The sequence below is a fragment of the Eublepharis macularius genome, chromosome 5, assembly GCF_028583425.1.
Source record: "Eublepharis macularius isolate TG4126 chromosome 5, MPM_Emac_v1.0, whole genome shotgun sequence".
NCBI classification, from domain to species: Eukaryota; Metazoa; Chordata; class Lepidosauria; order Squamata; family Eublepharidae; genus Eublepharis; species Eublepharis macularius.
The window spans coordinates 13,116,018-13,138,047 of NC_072794.1; the positions used below are offsets into that span (position 1 = coordinate 13,116,018).

Consider the following 22,030-nt stretch of genomic DNA (forward strand, 5'->3'; position numbering starts at 1 on the left):
TTTGCCTCTCTGTTGATTCCCCTTTCCACAATCCCCCCTCCCCATAATACGCCTTCTTACTCCACTCAGAGTAGGACATTGCCTCCCAGATTTCTGATCTTCCAAAGCATACTTTCCTCTTCTAAATTTTGAAAAAAAAGAGGCTTTGTTTTTAATGTGTGCAAAAGGTAAGATTTGTGGCCGAAGGAGACTGATCCCTGTGTATCTGTGTGACTCGTTGCCCTGTAGGCGAGTGCAGAGTGATGTCTTGTGGCAATACAGCATGCAGCCGTTTTCGAGGGCAGCTGATTCTGCCCTTGCTCTGCATGGGGAATAATTGAATTGTTCATTCACATCTAATGTAAAGGAAGCGGAGATTCGGTAGAAGGAGGAAGGCCAAGAAACTGAATCATGCAGAGATGCCGCAGGCAGGCTTCTTTGTGGGAGATTACTTGGGGATTGCTTAAAGCCGCTTGTGTTTGTGTTGCTTACCACAGTGCTGTCCTGCGCTTTGCACAGTTGGGAGTTGTCTCTCTAAGGCTATGACTAGAGGGCTTTTAATAACCTCTTTCCACCATTCTCTGAATACTCGTCATCTGCAGTTGTTGTCATGGCTTCTGAAAGAGTCTTCCTTCAAGCTTTCCCCTGCAGCCTCCGTTTAACCGCCTGAAATCTCTCCATCTGTTCGGTGCTGAGGGCTTCTTTCTCTCTCTCCATCTGTAGCGTGCTGCAAGTCGAGCATGGCCAAAGCCCCGAGCCCCGTCACGTGTGGTCACGACACAGCCTTCCCATCACAGACCTCTGTTGCGGGATTGGCGGCCCTATGGCACGAGCTGCCACAGCCTCCCTAGACCAAACAGCCAAGGTAAGGGGGGGGGGAGAAGCGTGGCATAGGTGGGCTGGCAGAAGGGATTTCCGGTCTCACTTTGGCAGAATCCCTTTGAGGCTCATCTTTTGCATGAGTTAACGGGACTGATAGCTGCTGGCTTGGTTTGATGGAGAGGCAGTGACTTAATTGGCACAGCCTCATTCCATTGGTTGTAATGGTGTTTTAGGCATGTGTTTGAACTCCCGATAAAATTCAACTCAAGATCTGTTATATACAAGCTAGGGGCATGAGGAATCGATGGGTGGTGAATAATTTGGAAATCTCACTCCATCTTCCAAAATCTCCGTTCAGGATTCTCTAAGCTCTCAGGTGCTTTACCAGGCTGATCTCCCCCTCTCCAGATCCTCCCTCCCCCCTTTTCGCAGTCCCATGCCCTGGAGTAGAAGTATAAAATTTCTGGAAATTTTAAAGCTACTGAGAAAAGTGTTTTCCCCTCCCCAGGGAAAAAAACCCAGAAACGAGGCGGGGGGATTGAAATACACATAATACTTGCTTGCCCTATCAAACCAAAACTTAGTTTGCTGATGCAACAGCATGAAATGCATCATAGCTTAGTCTGCATATGCAATTGTGCAACCTGATATATCTATGCAATTTAAAAGTACAAAAATCTTACTTTTTCTATAAGAAAACATGCAAGTATATTCGGTTTTTGCAAACTGCTGTACCCTGTGCTAACATAGTACATGTATCTTTAATTTTTGTCATCTGAAAGGTAGGAAGAAGTAATAATTTAAGGCAGAAAACAAATTCTGTAGTAAATGAAAAAAAGTGTACGAGAAACTCTCGTAGAGTCACAATAGATCTGATTGCTGGCATGATTGGATATTAAGCTAAACTTCATAACACTGAAAATGCTGAACTCTTTAATGATGCATTATCATAAAACAATACAACATATCGTTGCCAAAACTATTTATATTTAAACAAAAAAATCTTGACAATATTGTGCGTTTATAGTATGGTTCCCCCAAATTTCCCATTTTTATATTGGAAAAATGGAAAAAGTCATCATTTTGAATGTGAAAAACCTTTCCTTAAGAAGGATTTTTTTCCTTCTGAAAGAAAAAAGTGCTTCAAAAGAGTTTCTTTTCAGTGTTCCCCCAAACTTTCCAAAAAATTGAGGGCCTCAGGGGGGGGGGAATAGGGGGAAATATCCCCCACCCTCCAGCTTTTCCCCAGGCCCTTGCATTTCTGGCCTGGAGCATGCTGAGGCTTCATCAGGCCCCAGTGTTTTTCACTGGGCGACTTGTCAGTGTCATGTTTCTGTGTGTAGCTGGGAAGTCCTCTGAGTAGGTTAGAGCCCTCCTTCCTTTCGCCTGGCACTGCTGGACCACTTGAGTCATTCGCTGCAAAGCTGGGCTGTTTGCCTGCCCTTAGATATGGGGCTGTTCCTGTGCGCTCAAAAAGCGGTATCTGTATCAGTCATCCATGCAAGAACCTTGGAGGGTAAGCTGCTGTTGTATCTCTTTGGTAATTGAGGACACGCGGGGTGAGGCTGAGAGATTAGTAGGTCCTGGCACAGGTCTTCCAGAGATGTCAGCTCTCGCATTTCAGTTAGTTCAAAGCTCTTGCTTTTACCGTTCCCATTTTTAATTCCACTTTTCCCGCAGTAAGCGCATTGCAGCATACATCATTCTCCCTTCCCCATTTTATCTGCACCAACAAGCCTGCAAGGTAGTCATACAAGCATGTGCAACTAGCTCAGAGTAACTCAGGGAGCTTCTCGGCAGCATAGAGATTTACACAGTGGCCTCCACTCTCACCCGGCCCAAGTATCTGATAAGCATAGGTTGCACTAATAGTAATTAATCTTCTTTGGTTCTCCGTTCTTTTGTGACGTTTTTCAATGACAGCATTTATCTGGTGGCATAAGAAACACTTCCGTGAAGCCCTGTATCCAAGGCAGCCGTGTTTGATGGTGGGGTTTCAGTAGCTGAAAGGTCTTGGTTAATCCTGGTTCTCCTATTTTCCTTCCTTAGCTTTGGGAAATCTCCTCCGGAGACCTTCTCCTGTCTGTTGTCTTCGACGTGGGCATTATGTCAGTGACCCTTGATCTCACAGAGTATTTCATGTTTTGTGGGGGCATGGATGGCTCCATTTTCCAGGTTGACCTCTGCTCCTGGGTATGTCTTTCATTTATTTATTTGCTTTATCCCCTGCCTTTCTTCCCGATGGGGAACCAAAGCAGCTTATGTCATTCTCGTCCATTTTATCCTCACAAAAACCATTTGAGGTCGGTTAGACTGAGAGAGTGTAACTGGCCCGATATCACCTAGCGAGATTCCATGGCAGAGTGGGGATTCGAATCTGGATCTCCCAGGTCCTGGCCTGACACTCTAACTACACACTGGCTGTACTGGTCGCACATCAAGACATAGATGCTTCACGCTAGTTGTTCTAGTCAGAGATGGGGAGCGGTCTCTTGGTCTGATGGGAACACCTTCTCATGAACGTTTTCTTACTCCTAGAATCCAAGATGGGTCCAGAGCAAGGATGCTCAAACACCTGCCAGTTCAGCTCACTTCCCATTCACCACCTGACAGCCAGTTAATTGGCAGGCTGGTCATAACCTGTTTGTGCGCATTCACAGCCATCATCTGGAGTTCAGCTTGTGATCTCCCGCTGGGGAAATTTTGCTCCGTGCCCAGCAAAGTGTGGGGGAAGGGATCGAGAGCTCACTCCCAATTGATCAGCTGGAAGTCGAGTTCTTCTGATCTCCCATTCTGTAAACTTTGCTGCCTCCCAGACTTGCTGAGATGCAGGAAAGCAGAGGGTGATGGGGATCAGAAGCCCAGCTGATTTCCCTTCTTGTCTCCCCACTTCCAGTTGTCAGCTTGGGCTGCCGAGAAAAGGAGAGAAACAAGCTTGCTCCCCTCACCCTGTTGCAGTGAGAAGCTCAGAAAGCATTGCTGCTTTTCTTGCCCAGGTTGGAGGTGGGGTGAGAAGAAACAAGCTCTTTCTCCCTTCCCTTTACCGTGTTGCTATTTTGCTGGGGGTGGGTGGAGTTGGAGCAGAACTCAACTTCTGCCTGCTCTCCCAATCAGCTAAGAGTCAGTTTCTGATCAACGTTGCTCAGTGCAAGGCTCAATGCAATGCTCAGCATCTCTCAGTGCAATCCGAATGGATCCCTGGTTGGCTCACTCTGATTGTGGGTATCAAACGGGGTAACTTTGAGTGCCAAACAGGTTTGTGAAGGCATTTGCTGCACCCCTAGCGGAGTGTATTTATCACCACTTTATTTGAATTTTACTTTAAAACCCCAGAGCTGTAAAACCTCAGTGGATGTAGCCCCAAAGCTGGCCCAATTAAGATTTTGCAGCCACCAGAAAATTTCCAGGTTTGTGTTTGGGGGGTTTCAGCCATTCGTAAGCCACGTGTAACCACGGTTTGTTTCCTATGGCTGTAGTTCATTGTTAATGTCTGGATATTGAAACTGTGGTTAGGGGTGGGCTGCAAGGGAGAAGGTAAAACCATAGATTCCATCAACCATGGTCAAGAGTGAAAGTTGAATCAGGCAAACCATTTTCCAGCCCCTCTGCTTGTAAGAGGATGAGCCCCAGTGGTTCTCCCTGGCCCCCCTGCACAGCACTCCTGCCTGGCTTGTAAGCTGACAAGCCAAACCAGGGTTTCACTTTCTGCTTGGGATCTTATCCAGAGTTCAAACAGCCAGCCATTGCAGGGTGTTGCTGCTGCAGTGGATATGAGAGGCTGGTGGACACAGAGTGTCCCTGCCAAGCCCTTTGTCGCATCCTCTCCTTTTAAATTGGCTTTGGCAGTAGCCTAGCACAGCTGCCATGCCAGACGGTTTGAAATGTGGCATTCCTGTTGAACAGCTCCAAGTGCTGAAAGAAAATGTTGGTGCTTTGAACTGTGTGGGCCCTTGTGGCTGAACTAGGCCTTTTGATCGCCCCTACCAGCCAAAGAAAGCAGAGGCTCCCTTGAGGATGGCAATATCCAGCCACTGTTTTGTTCTTTTGGGGATGGGAGTGGACCGTGTTCCCCGAATTTTGCCTCTTTTCAATGACTCTTGACTGTGTCCTGCCTGAACCACTTCCCCGCTCCTCTTTGTATGGGATGTGCATTTTAAAATCCCTTCGTTCCCTTTTTTGTACACGAGGTGGCTGTTAAAACTGGGCTCTTTTTCCCCCCCTCTCCCTAACAGCCTGTGCAAAGAGAGAGGGGCTTTCGGACTGAGCGGGAGAGTGGCAAAGTCTTCCAAGGGCACAGGTGAGATGCCTCTTTTACACCTGGACAGTTTAAAATATTTATTCCTTTCCCCAGAAATTGAGCTCATCATGCCTTTACAATCAGTCATTACGAAAAGCAATTAAAACATCATGCACTGAAATCCCCAAACTATACCCTGCCCCCCTGTCAACCTCAGACACCAAGCAAACATACTAGCCTTGCTACCCTTGCTGCCTGAGTTGCATGCACTGACTAATTCTGCTCCAGTTCCCTAGATAATGAATCCTTCATGGTACCTCTTGCTACTGACCTCCTTCCTGAGGTGAGTGCAGTGGCAGATCCAGTTCCAAATCTGAAGCCAACATTTTAAAAGTCCAGAGCAGTCTTTGGAGGCAAGGGGAAAACTAGCTATGCTTAAGTGTGTGAACATTTTTTTCTTTAATAAATGCTTTTTATTTCTAAAATGCTGGTAGCTGACCATATAGACTCCCACTGCTCAATCCCACTACCTAAAACAGGTCCCAGAGGATTGGCAATTGGCTGATTCCCCAGTGGTGTACTAGTACAGTAAACAGACTCTGTGGTAACCAGGTGCAGCTTTTCACTGATAGCGTCTTGGCTTCATCTCCTGACGTGGTGTGTTTCATTGATGCAAGGAAACCCTTTCCCTTTAAGCCTCTTGTGCCACAGGACGGCTTCTTGTGCCAGAGGAACACATCACTAGTGGAGCGAATCTACAGGGTTCAGTCCAGCATGTCTCACAAAGTCCTGATTTTCAGACCACAGACTGTGGAGTAAACCTGATCTGGACTTTTGTCACAGGAGTGCATGCTGTTTCTTACGCAACAAAAGATCCTGCATGTATGTGTGTCTTAATTGAAAACGTTTATGACTTGCCTTTCCCCAGAAACTCAGCTCACCATGCCTTTACAACCAGTCATTAAGAACCGCAATAAAAACATCCCAGAACTGTACCCCTGTCTACCATCAGCCTCAAACACCTCTGAAAGCCCTGGCAAGCAAACTGGCCTTGTGCTTCTTTTGAAGCCTTCACAAAGAAGGGGCCCCTCCTCACCTCATCAGAAGCTCATTTCACCTGAAAAATATCTTCATGCAGAAAACTGAAATTTCCGGGTGGCTCTAGTCTTGCCTTCTCCCTGATCAGCCACTCTTCTGTGTGCATGGATCTCCTTTTGTGGTGGAGTGCTCCATCCTGTGTGGCCTCGTCTGCAGTTTCCAGGGGTGGAGCCCAAGGCTGGCCACCTGTCTTTTGAGAATGGCTTGGCCGTGCAGAGTGGGCAATAAGTGCAAAAGCGGCGGGGGGGGGGAATCAAATGGCTTTGCTTAGGGTTGGGCTCCTAAAACCTTGGATGTGACTTCATGAAGCTGGCTTGGGGAAGTTGCTCGATTCCAGTCTCTCTCCTCCAATTAGCAAAAAGGGTATTTGGGTACAATGAGGTGCAGCAGTAGGACTTGGGCGGGGGCTTGAGCCACATCTGAAGGATAAGGCTTTGGAATGACGAGGGGGTACAGCGGACCGTACCAGTGCAGCTGGCACAGGAAGGGCCACGCTTTAAAATGCACCCCGTGTGCACATTTCCTGCATACAGAAAGCTGCTGCAGCTGGCGGAGTAGAGAAGGGGGGCAGAGAGCCCATCCCCCATTGTGCAAGTTTTCAGTTTGCAGGGAATGTTTCATGCCAAGGAACCTCCAAATCTGAAATCCACCTCCTGCGGGATCCTGCCCATTCTGCCCTCTCCTTCCCTGCATGTATGAGTTGGGAATAAGAGGTGCCGCCAAAACAACGAATCACTCAGAGGCCAGATGCGCCTGGAGCCAAGGGATTCAGAGGTGGCTTCTTATGTTTCTCCTGGGCACTTTCCACCTGGTGGAGGCCCTGTTCCTCACCTGGGTAGAGTGGGGAGCAGAGGGGCAGCCAAGAACATCTCAGCGCCTGTATCGGGCGCTCCTTTTTCTTGCAGTCCCTTCTGCTGCAAAGCTCAGGAAGATTAATTGCACTCAGGAGGTCCTTCCATCCCTTGACTGGACGCCTTTGCTTCTTTCCCTATAGGAACCAGGTGACATGTCTGTCGGTCTCCACTGACGGAAGCCTGCTGCTCTCTGGTTCGCATGATGAAACCGTTCGGCTGTGGGACATCCAGAGCAAACAGTGTCTGCGCACGATGAATTACAAAGGTGGTTGTGGGGGCGGGGGTGGGTGGGGAGAAGGACTGAACCAGGCACCACTATATGGGGGAGAAACTGGAAAAACAAATATGCCTTATGCTTAGGACCTTGGTTAGATCCTCAACTCAGGTGTCCGGTTTCCACTGTGAAGTAGTATAGTCCTGGTATGCCAGGGCTGATAGATTCTCCATATGTGTGGAAACTTGGGTTTGCAGGATCTGGTAATGGAATGGAATCTTGAGGCTGTTCTTGTTAATTGTTTTAAGCATCGTTTCCAACTCCTGTTTAGAGAGACCTTTTCACTTCAGTCGCTACGCTGAAATGTGGGTTGCAGTAACCCGTATTTTAGCACGCATGACACAGCTCCAGCTTCCAGAGCAGTTAGTTAATCTCAAAAGATGCAACTGGACACCCTCAGTCAAGGTCTGTTTCTTCCGAAGTTGTGCTACGGTCTTGTGTAGCCTCTGAGGCTGTGATGACTTGCTTGAAGGTAGGCACGCCTTGGTGGAATCTCACAAGGGGGATAGTTGAACACTACTTGGAGTGTCAAGTTCTTTGCCCTTTTCCATAGTTGGAATTATTTTTGCTAATATTCTTGGTTCGGAATTTGGACATGCAAATTCCCGTGTCCTTGTTTCTAATGCACAGTCTCTATGGCAGTGTCCATGATTTCGGGTCACTTCCCACCCCCAACGCTTTATCCCTTCTGAAAAAAATTCTTACTAATGTGGCATTTAAGAATTACAAAATGTTGCCTTGGTCCTGCATGAGACAGGCTCCAGGAACTTCAGACGCTATTCCAGCCCTGGCCATAATCGGCTCCTTTGCTAGGCTTTGAAGAATCCAGATTCTCTGAAAGTGAAACTTGGAAGGGAATGCTCAAGCATTCCATACACACATGTGTATGTTGACTTTGTGCATTTGGATGTCAGCCATGAACAAACCTCTTGGCATGCTCCTTCCCCCTCACTTGCTGAGCTGCTTTAGGAAGTCTTTGCTCTGCTTAAAAATCAAGTATCTGCCTTGAATCCTCTTGAGAGAGGTGCGGGCTCTGAATACTATAAAACATTGCTTCTGGCCTGTAAACAGAGCTGCTCGATACTGGTTCAGACTCCAAGGCATAGTTTCTTTGGGATATTGAATGGGGGGTGGGGGTGATGAGGAGCATGCTGCTGTCTTGTGAGCTCACATGCATCCCCCCTCCCCTCTTGTCTGCCTTGGCTTCAGCTGTGCTGATAACATTGCCCAACCCTAACCTGAGCTTGAAATCCAGGTTTGCATGATGAGCCCCAAATACAGTCCCACTCTCCTAACTGTAGAGTTAGTAGGGCACAGAGATGAAGAGTGTCAGGCTTGAACCTGGGTAATCCAGGGTCAAGCCCCCACTCTGCTGTGGAGGGTTGCTGGGAGACTTGGGGCCAGTCACTCTCTCTGTCTCTTCCTAAGTGACTTCACTGGACTGTTTTGGAGGGGAAACAGAGACTAGGAGTATTGTGTTTGCCACCTTGGGTTTCTGTGAGAATGGGCAGGATAAAAATGCAATAGATAAATTAGTTAGGAGGGTCCGACACGTAAGATCTGTTGCAGGCTTGGATGCTTCTAGGCTTAATTTGTAGGTATGTTCCGTGGGGAAAGGCTAGCAAATCGCTTTTGAAGACCAACAGCTTTTGTGGGTCCCGTAACATAATTTTACTAACTACAGCCAACCTGGAGGCAGCCTGACCGTTGCTCCCTTGAAATTCCTCAGCAATATTTCTCCCGAGTCAGGAATCGCCTGAACTTGCAGCAGAATTTCCCTTCAGGTGACACTTGGCTATCATGCTTCTCTGGGCCAGCTGTGAACTGATTAACTGCCTGTGCCTCCTTGTTGGGGGAGATTCATTTTCTGCGTTGTGATATCCCCCCACCTTGGAATGTATCATTACTTCCCTCCCTTCCCTGGAAATCCTACCAGTACTTTGGAACCCCCCTTCCTGTCACTGCCCCAAGGGAGGCGTTAGCATCCTTTATCTCGGCCACACAGAGCTCAGATAAGGAGCTGCTGGGATGTCTCTTTCTCTGCCTTCTGGAGTTTCCCTTCCTTGTCGCTCTCCCCCCACCCCCTTCCTTGCTTCGTGCTGGTCAACATCCTCGCCCGGCCTTCTGTAGCGTTGGGCCTACTAGGCCAATAGGCCATTAATGGCTGCGCTTGAAGACTGATCTCTGCAGGGCAGAAGGCAGTAAATCCTCTGCAGTATGAACAACCAGACAGTCCTAATAACCAGGCTGGGAACACAACTTGCAGTTGTGTAAATTAATCAGATGGAGTGTCCAGTGCTTTGGCCAGATCTCTGAGAATCCCAGCCTCGCCTTGTAAATAATAGCGGCAAGTAGCAGCTGGGCCAGTAACTCCTGTTCATTAATTAAGTAGCGAGAAGTCCTGGAGAGCTGCAAGCACCCTTCTCGCTGAGGAGGCTGCCCACTGTGTGTCTGCATGGTTTGCTGACCTTGTCTCTGCTCACAGTGCAGAGAGTCAACAGGATATATGCGCCTGCAGAGGAGGCTGCCCATTGCATCTCTGTGTGCCCAGGCCTGCCAAAATAAAACAACATTGCCCATTCTCTGGCACTTTGAAGACTAACAGTGTTTATTCCAGCATGAGCTTTCAGCTCCCTTCTTCAGATGCATATTGGGAGGAAATCATTTCCCTTCCAGTCGGCAGAGATGTTCAGAGCAGCAACTCATGCAGGAGCAGGCGAAAGTGGAAGGCTCTCCAGCGTTTTTGCAGGCTAAAGCAAAGCCGTGCAGGCAGTGCAAGTGCCTGGAATTTTAATTGAGACTAAAGGGCGTCTTAGAAGTTGAGAAAACAGCAGTTCATTCTGCTTGTGGAAATGCCTGAGGCGAGGTGGAATTTATAGGCAACGAGGAATAAATGTTTTCAGTCTTCACAGCTCCTTGAACCAACCCTTCAGACTCTTGGGCACCCAGAGCCTAGCACTGGGAGGACTTCTGGCTCAGCAGCCCTCGCTTTGCATGCTGAAATTGGGGGAGGAGGTCAGAACTCTGCCGGGAGACGGCATTCTGCATCCCCTGCGATGTTTTTGCAGCATTCAAGAACACAGCGAGTTTTTCTGGAGGGGGCGGGGAATCAGATATTCAAGGGACAGCGTTCTGATCGCTCACCCATCCTGCACAAAAAAACCCTGCTCATTTTGGATGAGGGTGATGTCCAAAGGCTGTGGGCAGCTCTGTGAACCCCAGGCTAAGGGGAGCAACGGTTTGCCTCAGTGGTTGGGGGAGAGCTGTGCAGGAGAAGCCCCCAATTCGAATGCACACCCTCTCTGCCTATGCCCCAGCATCAGCTACTGCCATTCAGAGTAGATCATGTGGACCAACGGCTGCAGGCTGCCTTCTGTGATCACCTTCTCTTGAACCCAAGCAGTTTTCTTGCTGCCTTGAACTGGAGGGGCGGAGCTGCTGTTGCTTTGTCCTGGGCTGCAGTTCCAGGCTCATACAAATGAGGGGAGGTGCCATGGCTTAGTGGTAGAGCATCCACCTAGCGTGCAGGAGGTCCCAGGTTCAACTCCCGGCATCTCCAATTAAAGGACTAGATGATACGAAAGACCTTTTCTTGAGTCCCTGGACAGGCACTGCCTGAGTAGACAATCCTGACCTTTATGGACCAAGGATCTGATTCAGTATAAGGCAGTTTCCTGTGTGTGTTTTCTGAGGCTGCTGGGATCCCTGGCTCTGAGGAGGAGAGCGGTGCTCCTTTGCTTGCCGAGGCCCAGGGATTTGGGATAGAGACCCGTATGGGCATGAGCCACTGGAGAGAGATCTGAGCTGTTGGCAGCTGCAGGAGAGCAGGATTTAGGTGGGGTGGCCCAGGGCTGGGCAGGGCTGTGGCTGTGCCAGACCACCTGGTTGCTCTGAGGAGTCACAAGCTGAGGCTCTGTTGGGGGCACCAACTGGGCTGCCCCCCCCCCCCCGCTGCTGCCTCGATGTCCTCTGCCTTGGCTCCTGCTTTTGTGATCAGGTTGCCCGAGCAATGAATTCAACCATTTGCTTGTGTGCGTAGAAGGGAGGAGGGGAGCGAGCGGGAGCAGAGGTGTTGTGAGGCCGAGGGGTGAAGCCGACAGGCGCCAGCAGCCTGTGTGGGTAAATGCGGTAATTAAAGCGCTCATTAACTCTGCTGAATGAATGCTCGTGATAGATCATTACCGGGAGACGCAGGGCCTGATGATGGATGGCTCGCTCGGCAGAGGACAGCAAGGCCACAGAGGCAGGCACTCTGCACTTGGTTGCACTGCAGAGTCAGAGATTGCCAAGAGCTCCCAACACCTTCCCTACAAATGCGGGGGCGGGGGGGGGGACTGTGCCCCCAAGACCATCTGGTAATTCTGATCCCACCTGGCCACCCAGGAGCCCAAGAAGGCAGCCTACATGGTTTTCCCTTCCCTGTAAAGCAGGCTAGGCGGAGAGGGCAAGCGACTGGTCCAAGGCCTCTCAGTGAGTTTTGTTGCAGTGTTGGGACTTGAACCCACACCGTCCATCTTTCTTATCTGATACTGCCTGCTGCGCTACACTGCCTGATGCTAAATAGCTACAGCCACCTGCCTGGAGACCTCTAGCTAGTAAGAAGCTGCTTTTCCAGCGTAGGTTATGCCATCAAAACTGAACGCAGAGCTGTAGAGCTGTAAATTGTAGTGATCCTGGGGACATCACTGTGTGCTGAAAGTGAAGTTCCATTGTGCCAGCTCACAGTTCGCATTGGAAGAAGTTTGGGAAGCAGAGTTGCTGCTCTCCAGTAGCTCTTGAAAAAGCAGTTCCTTCTCCCGCATGCAGACATCCCCCTTCCACCCTAGGAGTGGCTTGTTCTTAGTTTCCATGCCCCCTTTCCCCCCCATCTCCAACTGCCCTCCTCTTCTTGTATCCAGGCCAGAGGAAACTCCATCATACCTGAACCTTGGAAAGCCACTGCCAAGCCAGAGTAGACTATACCAAGCGAGGTGGTTGAATGCTTTGCCTCTGTGTAAGGCGACTTGCTCAGGAAAGGCTTGCTCAGGGCACACCCATTGCTGTCTGCCTGGAACGCTTTCAAACGTAGCTGCCAGGGCATTGGATGCCAGAGGGCTCCAAAGAAGATGGGTGGTGGTGAGTGGGTGGGGCTTGAATGTTGTCTATCATGGGCGCAGAACCCAAGCTGTTCACAGCCAATTTCTCTGTCTTGTGGAATTTATTCAAAGAGCATGGATTTTGGAGAGCTTGGTCAAGAACGCCCAGTCTCTTGTTTTTCAGACATGGTACGACCAGGCCTTGTACATGAAAACTTTCTTTTCACTTCTCAGGCCCAGTCACCAATGCTTTCATCACTCTGGCCCCAGCCAACATGATCAATGCGGACAGCAAGCCCAGTGTGCCTCTGCCGAACTTCCGCCGGCATCTCCACAATATGGAAAGCAGCGAACCCTCCACCAACGAGGGGCTGATGCTGTGCTTGGGCCTGCATCAGAAGGTACAGAGGCCAAAATATGTATGTGTGCGTGTGCATGGATGTCTGTGCACTCTTGAATTACATGTCTCTGTGTTGAGATGGTGAGCTCTTAGATCCTTCCAGCCAGAAAAGGCGCAGCAGGTGGCTGGTCCTTGCTGAGGCAATACAGGTCATAAATGGGCTCAGCAGAGCATTGTGGTATAGCTGTCCTTGAAGGAAAGGATTTGATCCAGGAGCAGGCATGTGTTTGTCTCTTGTTGATAGCAACCGAGGCAGGAATGGCCTGGTACCCCCTGGTCACACCTGGGGATCATGGAGGGTGGGAATGAGCGGGCCTCCTGCCACAGTGTTTGTTTAACTAGCGGAATCAATTGCTGGCCAGAGACAAGCTTGGACGGCTTTAAAAATCCATTCGCAAATCACGATGGCAAAAGGTCTGTCACTGGCTATGAGCCATGTTTGGGGCAGTGGAACCTCCATGCTCATCAGCACTCTTTCTGAATATCATTTAGTTGTTTATTAGGTTTATATCCTGCCTTTTAGAACTGAAATACACACACACCAATTACAAACATAGGGCAGGGAGGAGGGATTATGCAGGTAATGCTAGATGAAACAAAAGAAAAAGTCTTCACCTGCTGACAGAAGACCGTGATAGAAGGGAACAGATGAATACCCCTGGGGAAGAAGTTCCACAGTCTCAGGGGGCCCCCTCTCAGGTTGCATCTGCCCAGTCATCAGAAAGGGGGGCGGTACCCAAAGAAGGGCTCCAGAAGATGACTATAGTAGTCACAGTAGGCTCATATGAGAGTAGGTGACTCTTAAGGTATGCTGGCCCCAGACCTTAGCAGGGCTTTAAAGGACAATACTGACTTCTTGAATTGGGCCTGGAAGGAAAGTAGAAGCCGGTGTAGATGGGCCAACTGGTTCTGCAGGGGGAAGAGAATGGGATTTCCCCTTCCTCTTGCGTTCCTGACTTGTAGGGTCTGAAGGTGCAGAATCTGGCGCTCGGTTTAAGGAAGACCAGTTCAGACTGCACTGTAAACCACAGGTTGTATTGACTGCAGCTGAGAATCCAAAGCACAGCTTGATCCTCCAAACACGCAAACCAGCATGGATGAGAGATGCTGGCTGGATTTGCTTTGCTCACGTCTCCAGGCATGGAGCTATGCCTGTAACCTTGACTTGCCAAGTCACGCATGGGGCTGAACTACAATGAACCCAGCCAGCACAGTTTCCAGCCCCCTTGAAACCATGGTTCCTGATGCTGTCTTGCTGACTGACCCTATCCATGGTTGTGTCAGCTGCTTCCTGTGGTTTCACCTCTGTTTAAGCTTCATTTTGGCGTGATGGCTGAACAGCTGGCACCTTTTGCCGCCTGTTTCTTTCTGGCAATGTCTGGCCAAAGCAGTTGTTTGTGTGCGCCTATCTGTGCTGGTGGCTTGTTAGAAACTACTGGTGTGCTGCTTGCAAGAAGTGCATCTGTTCTCCAGTGGTGGGGGATCCGATATGCTTGTGCTTGGCTTGGGGAGGCTGGAAGGAGTAGGAAGGCAAGCTGCACTTGAAAGGACCTGTTCCTTATCCCTCCCTATGTAGGTCTGGCAGGCCCCTTCCTTTTGGCTCAAGGATGCTTGGATGTATTATCGCTCCTGTCCGTCATTCTCCCCCCACGAGACTGATGGGCTGTCATCTTTGATGGATTAGCTCCTTGCAAAGAGAGTCCTGCATGTTCCCAGCACGGGGTGATTGTCCTTCTGGCTTGTTCAGGTGGTGATGGGCAAAGCATGAAGCCCCTGGGTAGTGCATTGCCTTTCAAAAACAGATCCCGGAAAGGCTTCTGTCAGTTCTGCTCTTCTCTGACACCAGTGAGTGCCACTGCGTACCTTCGTGTGCCGCAAAGTGGAGTCTCCTTAGAATACATAAGGAAGGATGTCGGTGGTGGAGCTGGGGAGCCACAGACCTGATGCTTTGTAGGGAAGTCTCCCTGGCTTTCCATCACCCCCAGAAAAACCGGTTTCTGTCTCTGGAAAAAGAGCAATGTCTCACCTTCAGGACGGAGAGGAGGTTGAAAACATTTTGGCTTTCCACCTTTTCAGTGTCTGAGCACTTAGCAGTATCAGTCACACGAAGAAGGTGGCTTCTTGGGGGAGAGGTGCTGCCTGCTCCTCAGAGCTATTAAAAGTCCTGAGTCACCCTTCATGGTTCCATCGTAAGCAGAGTTACAGTCTGAAATCTATTGTAGTCAACGGGCTTAGCAAGTTTCAGGTGGGTTAGCTGTGCTGTTCTGTAGTAGAAGAGCAAGATCCGGGTCCGGTAGCACCTTAAAGACCAGCTAGATTTCCAGGGTGTGAGCTTTTGAGAGTCAGGTGTTGGCCCAAGGCCCAAGGGAGCTTTCACTCTTAAAAACTCATATCCTGGAAATCTAGTTGGTCTTTAAGGTGCTACTGGACCTGGATCTTGGGCTTAGCAAGGTGTCGCTCTGCTTATGATTACGCTGCGAATCATTTCCTCAGCTCCTCAGCGGTTCCTAGAATTTTTTGCAAGACCATGGTGGAAGGGGGGATAATTCATGTGAAAGCTGGCGTGGGGTAGTGGTTAAATTGTTGGACTAGCAGCCTCTAGAAGACCCAGGTTCAAATCCTCATTCAGTCTTGAAGCACGCGTGTGAGACCTTGGGCCGGTCACACTTGATCTTGGCCTAACCTACCATACAGGGCTGTTGCAGACAGAATGAAGGACTATTCTGAGGTAAACAGAACCGTGCACACCAACCCAAGTTCTTGGTGGGTGTTGTACAAACATTAAAGATACGTTTCTGTTCATTCTGCTCCAGTTTAAGGCCTGGAAGCAAGACTGAGAACAGGTTCTGGGGCTAAGCTTTTGTGAGCCCCTTCTTAATTGAGCTTCTGTGGTAATCCTGGTTATTGGTTATATTGTATTCACTTGCAGTATGTAATCCTCCTTGGATCTCAGTGAGAAAGGCGAACTATAAATGACTATATTAATAATCACTGTTTAACCTGCCCTGTTGGAAAGGGAGAAGGTTCTTGAAAATGCCTCTAGCCTTCATAAAAAGGTCGCCATGGGTGTAAAACGTGCGGACTGGTGTTATGGTCCTTCCAGCCTTCTCACTCCCCCGCACCAAGGGAGAGGCTACGGCAATATTCTGTCTTTCTCATTTTGGAGGCACAGCTATAGCAATTGGGGCGAGTGGCTGGAACAGCGCTAGGCAAGCTCTGTGGAGCCCGACAGCCAGCATGCACAGACAAGAGATAAAGATCTCCTGTCTCTCTGTTATCAGCCGCATGTCTGCTCCCAAATGAGAACAGCTGCTCCGGGCCTGCATGTCTGGAGTTCCTGATGAGCTGCCTTAGCTCAGAGGGGGAGGAGGGAGGGGGTCCCCCTCCATGTCACAAGAGACAAGCCCATCTTGCTAGCAGTAGGGGCGAGGTTCGCAGATCTGTTCCCTTGGTCCCGAGGGGGCTGGGAGCAAGCCTCCAGCCCAAGGCTTGTCTTTCCTGGAGATCCAAGGACGGGCCTTTGGGGCAACTCCTGGCCTTTGTACCCCCACCACCCACCCAGACTTGCGGTACCAGCCTTGCGGTCAGGTTGGACCAGCCACTCTGGTGAGTTTTTTATGGGTGGGTGGTTTATGGGACCAGGGAAGTCTGTTGTGTCGTCCGTCCCCCCCCAGCTTGGGGTGGGGGGCTGCGAAGGAGCCGGTAGCTGGCACCTGCTGACTCCGCCTTGTGGCTCTCGTGCACATGTTTATTTTATTCGTATTGTTTATAGTCCACCTTTCTCACTGGGACTCGAGTCAGATTACACCAAGCGAGTCAATCCAATCAACAGGATGGGGCATCCAGTAGACAATGCTGTGGGATTTCAAGAACCAACCAGAAATCTGAAAACAACTGAACCAAAACTATTAGTTATTAACATGATGAATTAAATTATGCAGGAATTTCATAGTAGGATCCTACTTAAAACAACAGGCAGTACAACCTATACACAGTAGTATAGACTGTAGTCCCCATCTCTTAACCCATGTTTTTTTCTGAACCATTTTGTTACCACTCAGCTCTGTTATGTGTAAAAAATAGTTCAGAGTGGGAGCTTTCCTGACCTCTTCAGGCCGGCCATTCCATAAGGCGGGGCCACCACAGAGAATGCCCATGCACGGGCCATTGTTAATCTCGCCCATTTGCAGGGTGGTGTCTACAGAAGGCCCTGCTCAGATGAGTGAAGCTGCCGTGGTGGAGCATAGGGAAAGAGGCAGTCTCACAGATAAGGAGGGACCAAGGCCACGAAGGGCTTGGTATGTAATAGCCAGTACGTGAATTTGAGCCTGGTCACTGATGGGCAGCCAGTGTAGTGTCTGCAGAATGGGAATAATGTGCGTGCCCCATTTAGCTCCCAATAATGAGCCACAGCGTTCTGCACCGTATGGAGTCTCCAGTTGAACAAAGAAGGGAAACCTATGTAAAGTTCTTTCACAAGCTTTTGTTGACTCTGTGCGGGATGCATATAATGTCCTATCTAGGCAGGAGTGCGTATATACAAGGTTAGGAAGCTAAGAGATCAATAAAGGTGGGAGGCAGAGGGTGAGAGTGATTATGTGAGATGAGTTATGTAAAATGCAAACGTAAGAAAAATGCAAAGGCAATGCACAAAACAGTGACTGGTGAGAACACCCTCTCCCCAAGTCCTGCCAAACTGGTTCATGTCTGTAATGGCTGTAGCAGCTCAGTTCGTGAAGTCCTCAGGAGACAGCAGCAGATTGTTTGATATATTCTAATCGAGCCATTTTACACCCAAGTCTCCCTTTGAAGAATGGTGATTTTTAAAAGATCAGCCACGGTGTGTCTTGGGAAACTGAAAAATTCGGAATTTTGTCACTTCCACTACCAGATCTGTTTTTACACTCTTGCATGAAGACAGGGCTGTTTGTCCCGTGCATAGAACCAGAGGCTGTTGGTGCTTGGTGCTTGGGTTGTATCTGTCGAGCAAGACCCCACTATGGACACCTGACGGAGTGGGCCGAGCTCATGAGAGTTTAAATGAGGTGGCCCTGAAGTTGCTGCAAGGTCTCTATCTTGTAATCTCTGGTGATAACCCCGGTAACATTGGTCCGTATTATGAGCCCGCAGTTTCTGGGCGTGGGGGGTAAGAAGAGAGGATGAGGGGTGGCCTGGGGCCATCTGCTTGCTTCATGGCACAGGCAAGATTTGGATCTAGGCTGCCTTGATCTGTCCCTTTTGTCTCTTGGTTGGCATGACCTGCTCAGCCAATGACAGAAGGCATACGAGCATGTTGCGTCTCAGATATGTCTCTGGGAGTACCTGTGACCGTGAGGCTGGGCTGAATCTGCCCTTGGTGCAGAATGCCTCTTCTGCTTACTGCCGGCCGCTTCCTGTCCTCCGATTCCGCCATTACTCTCGGAAGAGCGCTCAGAGCCCATTTGTGTTCAGCTGGCCTGTTGTTACCGATGTGCGCTGCACCCTTCACATCCCGCCAGACGCTGTCAGGTTTGCAGGGCCCTCTTAAGAGATTATCGGTTCACGTCTCTCTTGCAGCACAGTGCTCGTCAGTAAGTGCGGAGGGGCTCGCTCGTCCCCTGCACTGTGCCAGGAGAGAACTTCGCTGCTTGACAGACGTGCCTTCGTTTCCTTTGGAGGTGCTTGCTTGAAATACCACATCGCGGATGCTGGTTCTGCCTGCCTGCCCCGACCCCAACTGCTCTCCTCTTTTCCTCTGGCAGGGATCTGGTGAAAGCTACTTGGAAAAAGCCGAGCGTTTACACTCCCAGATGTGTTTGGCCACAGAGAAGGTGAGGCATCCCAACTCCCTCCCCTATCCATATTTTGGGCAGTTGGGAGAGCTCGATTTCAGGCCCCTGCACCTCCTTTTAAAATGGGAAAGCATTTTCCAGATGCTAGTGAGAAATAGGCTTTGGAAGCAGTGAGTCCCTTTGTGGCGGCGTACGCCGTTTTCCTGTCTGTCAGGAAGTGCTTGTGCAGCGGCGACTTCTCCCCCGCCCCTCCACGGCTAATCTAGAGGCCGTGATGCCAGCAGTCCTGGAGAGAGAGAGAGAATGTGTGAACATGCACACCTGTGTAGATGTAATCTTGAAGGTTTTAATCTAATTTTAATCCGAATGAAAAGGCTGCATCGGGTATAAAAAGTCTGGGAAATGCCCCGTAAAGATTTTCATTGCTGGGAAGAGATTCCACATGGGTCGGCATTAAAATGCACCCAGAGGCCAAGTTAGCTATTGCAGGCGGCGGCCTTTCTTTTGCGGGCGGACTCCCTCCCAAAGAAGGCTCGGGTAGCCCTTTCCATCCATCCTCTCCTCTCCAGAGAACCGGGCGAGGGGATCAGGCCCACCTGGCGACCTGCTTCATTGTGTTTCCTCTTTACCGATTAGATTATGGTTGCCTCTTGAGTGGGAAATTGCCGGATGTGCTTTCTTGAATAAATAAAACCCCCAGAGTCTAAAACTCTCCAGTCTTGTTCAGGGATGGACTGCTTGAGGATGGTTGAACTCCTCTGATAATCACCCTCCAATGTGAAGTCAAACGGGGCTTCTCTAGCCCCGGGCACGGAATCCCAGATTTCATCCTCCGCCTTTTTCTTGCAGAACCTGATGGGAGACCACGAGCAGTTGAAAAACCAGGTGACTAAGCTGGAGGAGGAAGTTGGCACACTGCGGAAGATCAACAAGAGCCTCTTTGACTTCTCCAGCCGCATCCTCACCAAGCCGGGCAAACAATAGCCTGGGTCCAAGCTTGTGTCTCGAGGGAGGGGAGAAGCAAGCAGGGGCCTGGCCTTGGAAGTGGGGGCCCTCCCCGTGCTGTTTGAATCCTCTGTTTCCTGCACAGAGGGAGTGAGCATGTCCTTGTTTGTGGGCCTGCCCCTCCCATGTTCCCTCTCACGGAGCTGCAAGGGGTGTGCAGCCAGCCAGCCAGCCTTTTACGGCACAGCGCCTGTGGCAGGGCTGCGCGTCCAGCTGTGCCCGGAGAAACGACTGGGAAGGACAGCTCCCTGGTGCAAAAGGAGGCCTTTTGGTGGCACAGGAAAAGCAGTGGCGTGTGGCATACATTGGCGAGGCCCTTCCTAGATCCTGCCTTCCGTTCCGTGTAGTACTGATGCCTCACAACAAGATCAGCAGACCTCTGCTGTCCAGTTGGAATTCCTGGCGCTGTTTCAGAACCTCTTTTTATACTTAAGAGCTGGTTTTGCATGGAGGGTTCGTGGGCGGGGGGGGGGGGGGGGGCGGTCCAAGGGTGCCTTTTTGCATAATTGAGAGGGAATCTGCTGCACCCCAAGTGAAGTGCGGAGGGGCCTTTCTAAATAGCTTTGGGAGTGTGGCAGACTGATCACGAGGGAGCAACTCTTTTATACAAAATTGAGCTGTAAAGGGGTGTGTGTGTGTGTTGGGGGGGGGGTCATATTTTCAAAGGCTTCCTTCCCGCTCTGGAAAAAAAAAAATTCCCTGTTTTGTAGTAATTTAGTATGCATTAAACATTTCTTCTTGAGTTGCTGGCTGTCTACATGGGAGGAGCCTTGTCACACTGTAGGGAGGTGCAGCCCACAGGTCTGTTCCCTGTTTCCGCGAGAAATCATAGCGAATCTTCCCAGGGTGGGAGCTTCTCCCCTCCTCCCCCCGTGCAGCAATCTAACAAAAGTCTTCCAAGTTTGTGGCAAACCATGAAATGGGATCCTCTAGATCCAGTCACCGGTAGTGGCGTCTTCCTCTGGTGTAAGGAGTCTTTTGACATGCGCTGGCAGAGAGGCAGTGGAGATAGTTCTCCCGCCGCCAGCAGGCTCATTCAGTCTAGGGGCAGTTAAAGGTGCAGGCACATGAGGTGTGTCTGGTCTTGCCTGTTTTGGGAGGAGAGAGCCCTCCCCACTTGCCCTGTCAAACCAGAGAGATTCTCTCATGCTCTGATGTTGCATCTCGGAAGCTGGCATGAGGGACCTTGGCTTGCCAGGCCTGTCCCGCTGGGCTCAATATTTGGGCGGCATTCTCAGGCCTGTTTGCTGAAGAAGCTAAGCAGTGCCTTTGACCCTGTGCAGCACACTCAGGAGATCTTTCCTAAGGTGATTCCTCTGAATGTGAGTGATTTTTTTTTGCTTCCTTCTGTTCTCTTTTTCTGCGCCATGTGAAGCCCGTACAGCTTCTCCTAGGCCAAATCCTCAGGGAGACCTGCGGCACCTCTGCTCGTAGGGCAGCATTTTTCATGGGGATGGGGGAACCTCAGATCCTTTGCCGTTTCTCATGGACCTGGAGCACCTTGGTGTGGCTGGATCAGGCTCGCCCCCCTTAGCAGGACAACTAATATGATTCCCTCCCTCCCTCCCTCCCTCCCTGTGCCTGCTGGCACCTGCCAAGTCCTTAAGCTCAAGTTCTGATGCGTTCTGAGGTTCTGTTCCTCCCATTCTCTTGCTTCCACCCATTTGCACAGACAGCATGCCCTCCTTTTGAGGTATGGACTCAGCTGTGCTGCTCACACCTCCCCTGTCTATCCCCCTCCTCCACCAATCTGGCCATAGTTGGCCTTTCTGGGTCCGCAGCACTCTTCCGGTCAGGGAACGTCAAGGACTGCTTGTCCCCCATTAACCCAAAACGGGTCACCTGCTTCTGCTGCTCACCTCCAGTATGACTCTCCCTCCACCTTCAGCAGTTACAGTGGCGAGGTCCAGGCCCCGTTACTGTTGTGCTCTGACCTGCCGAGGGCTTGCAAAACGCTCCAAAACACTGTGCATGGCTAGGCCCCAAGAAGGGCTGATGTGACCCTTCCAGAACTAACCTCTATGCAGCCCTATCTACTTGAGGGGGAGCACTTCCAGCTCTGATCCCCTCACCTCTCCATAGGGCAGGGGTGCCATTTTGAGAGAAGGGGCAACGTTCTCTGTCACAGTCAGAGCCTACACTGCTGGGCAGTCTGGAAAGCACGCCTCATCTGTGATCTCTGGGGTGGCTCTCTGGGGTGGGGGATCTCATCTGTGGCTCTCTGGGGTGGGGGAAATATGAACTGGGCTGCTCATAGTTGGGGCCAGGAGGGCTGCTGGTTGTTCAGTCGCTCCCAGAGAGAAAAGCGGGAGCTGAAGCTGCCTCCTGCCACCTCAGGCCAGTCTCCTTTGACCGGCAGACAACAGCCTTGCCCTGCCCCTACCGCCTAAGGTGCTGTGGTTGGACACAGGGCCTGGGACGTGCAAAGCATGTGCTCTGCCAGTGCCCCCTGAGGATAAGTTGCCTTGGGTAGAGTTGGATCATCTAACTCAGTATTGTTGCCTCTGATTGGCAG

At 50.3% G+C, this 22,030-nt stretch overlaps 1 protein-coding gene across 1 annotated transcript in view; it reads left to right on the forward strand.

The window, feature by feature from the left end:
* WDR18 (WD repeat domain 18) overlaps window positions 1-20,257 on the forward strand; it is a 32,301-nt gene extending 12,044 nt beyond the window's left edge. Inside the window, exons 4-10 of the mRNA XM_054979134.1 lie at window positions 703-844; window positions 2,851-2,994; window positions 5,034-5,098; window positions 7,131-7,255; window positions 12,574-12,740; window positions 18,481-18,549; window positions 19,360-20,257. Coding sequence (XP_054835109.1) covers window positions 703-844; window positions 2,851-2,994; window positions 5,034-5,098; window positions 7,131-7,255; window positions 12,574-12,740; window positions 18,481-18,549; window positions 19,360-19,494 — 847 coding nt within the window. The 3' untranslated portion in view covers window positions 19,495-20,257. The remainder of the gene's footprint in view (window positions 1-702; window positions 845-2,850; window positions 2,995-5,033; window positions 5,099-7,130; window positions 7,256-12,573; window positions 12,741-18,480; window positions 18,550-19,359) is intronic.
* Window positions 20,258-22,030: the final 1,773 nt, after the last annotated feature.